The 870-nt window shown below is 42.1% G+C and overlaps 1 protein-coding gene across 1 annotated transcript in view; it reads right to left on the bottom strand.

Moving 5' to 3' along the window:
- LOC119585142 (von Willebrand factor A domain-containing protein 7-like) overlaps positions 1-870 on the bottom strand; it is a 19,876-nt gene that overhangs the window by 4,960 nt on the left and 14,046 nt on the right. The window contains exon 22 of the mRNA XM_037933771.1: positions 312-489. Coding sequence (XP_037789699.1) covers positions 312-489 — 178 coding nt within the window. The remainder of the gene's footprint in view (positions 1-311; positions 490-870) is intronic.

Here is an 870-nt window from a genome sequence, read left to right as displayed (position 1 = left end):
GTATGCAAGCACATAAACAAACGCCCAAATATCTCTCTCCCTTTCTTTCGTCCTTTTTTTATCACCTGCATCGTTACTGTTGACGAAGAAATCTAACATACACCCAAACATTCTTTTCTTTCCCTCATTCTACAAACACCCATACATTTACTTTCTCCCACTCGTTCTCCACCCCCCCTTCTTTCAACCTTTCTTTCCCCATTTCTCCCCCCCACCCATTTATTCCCCCATTATTTTCCCCCTTACTATCTCCCTTTCTTCTCCCTTTCTTTCCCCTATTTCCCCCCCCCCCGCCCTCTTTTTCTAATCACCTGCATCCTCGCTATTGACAAAGAACTCGAGCGCCTGGCTGCGACGTCCTGAGGGAGAGACCGCCTGCACTGACACCTCGTAGACGGCACAGGCCTCAATTCCCTGCAGCGTGTAGTTCAGGAGCGCCGTCCGTTCGCAGATTTCGGTGGCGTCGAATCCGAAGGGCCGGTAACACACCTGTAGAACGGTTGCAAATTAGTTAGTTTTGATTTATTTCACTGAAGAAGGTCGATTTATTTAATTGTTTGATACGGTTATTGGTTCGGTGTGTGTATGTATGGTCGATTCATTTCTTGAAAAAGATCAATTTATTTCATTGAAGAAGATCGATTTATATAATTGAAAAAAGGTCGATTTCATTTCATTGAAGAAGGTCGATTTGTTTCATTGAAGAAGGTCAATTTCTTTAATTGAAAAAGTCGATTTATTTCATTGAGGAATGTCGATTTATTTCACTGAAGAAGGTCGAGTCATTTAAATGAAAAGCCGGTTTTATTTCATTGAGGAAGGTCGAATTATGTAGATCGGTGGATGATGATGGAATATTATATGGTTGCC

This window comes from Penaeus monodon, chromosome 19 (assembly GCF_015228065.2).
Source record: "Penaeus monodon isolate SGIC_2016 chromosome 19, NSTDA_Pmon_1, whole genome shotgun sequence".
NCBI classification, from domain to species: domain Eukaryota; kingdom Metazoa; phylum Arthropoda; class Malacostraca; order Decapoda; family Penaeidae; genus Penaeus; species Penaeus monodon.
The sequence above is the reverse complement of the archived record's forward strand: the minus strand, read 5'-3'. Positions and strand labels throughout refer to the sequence as shown.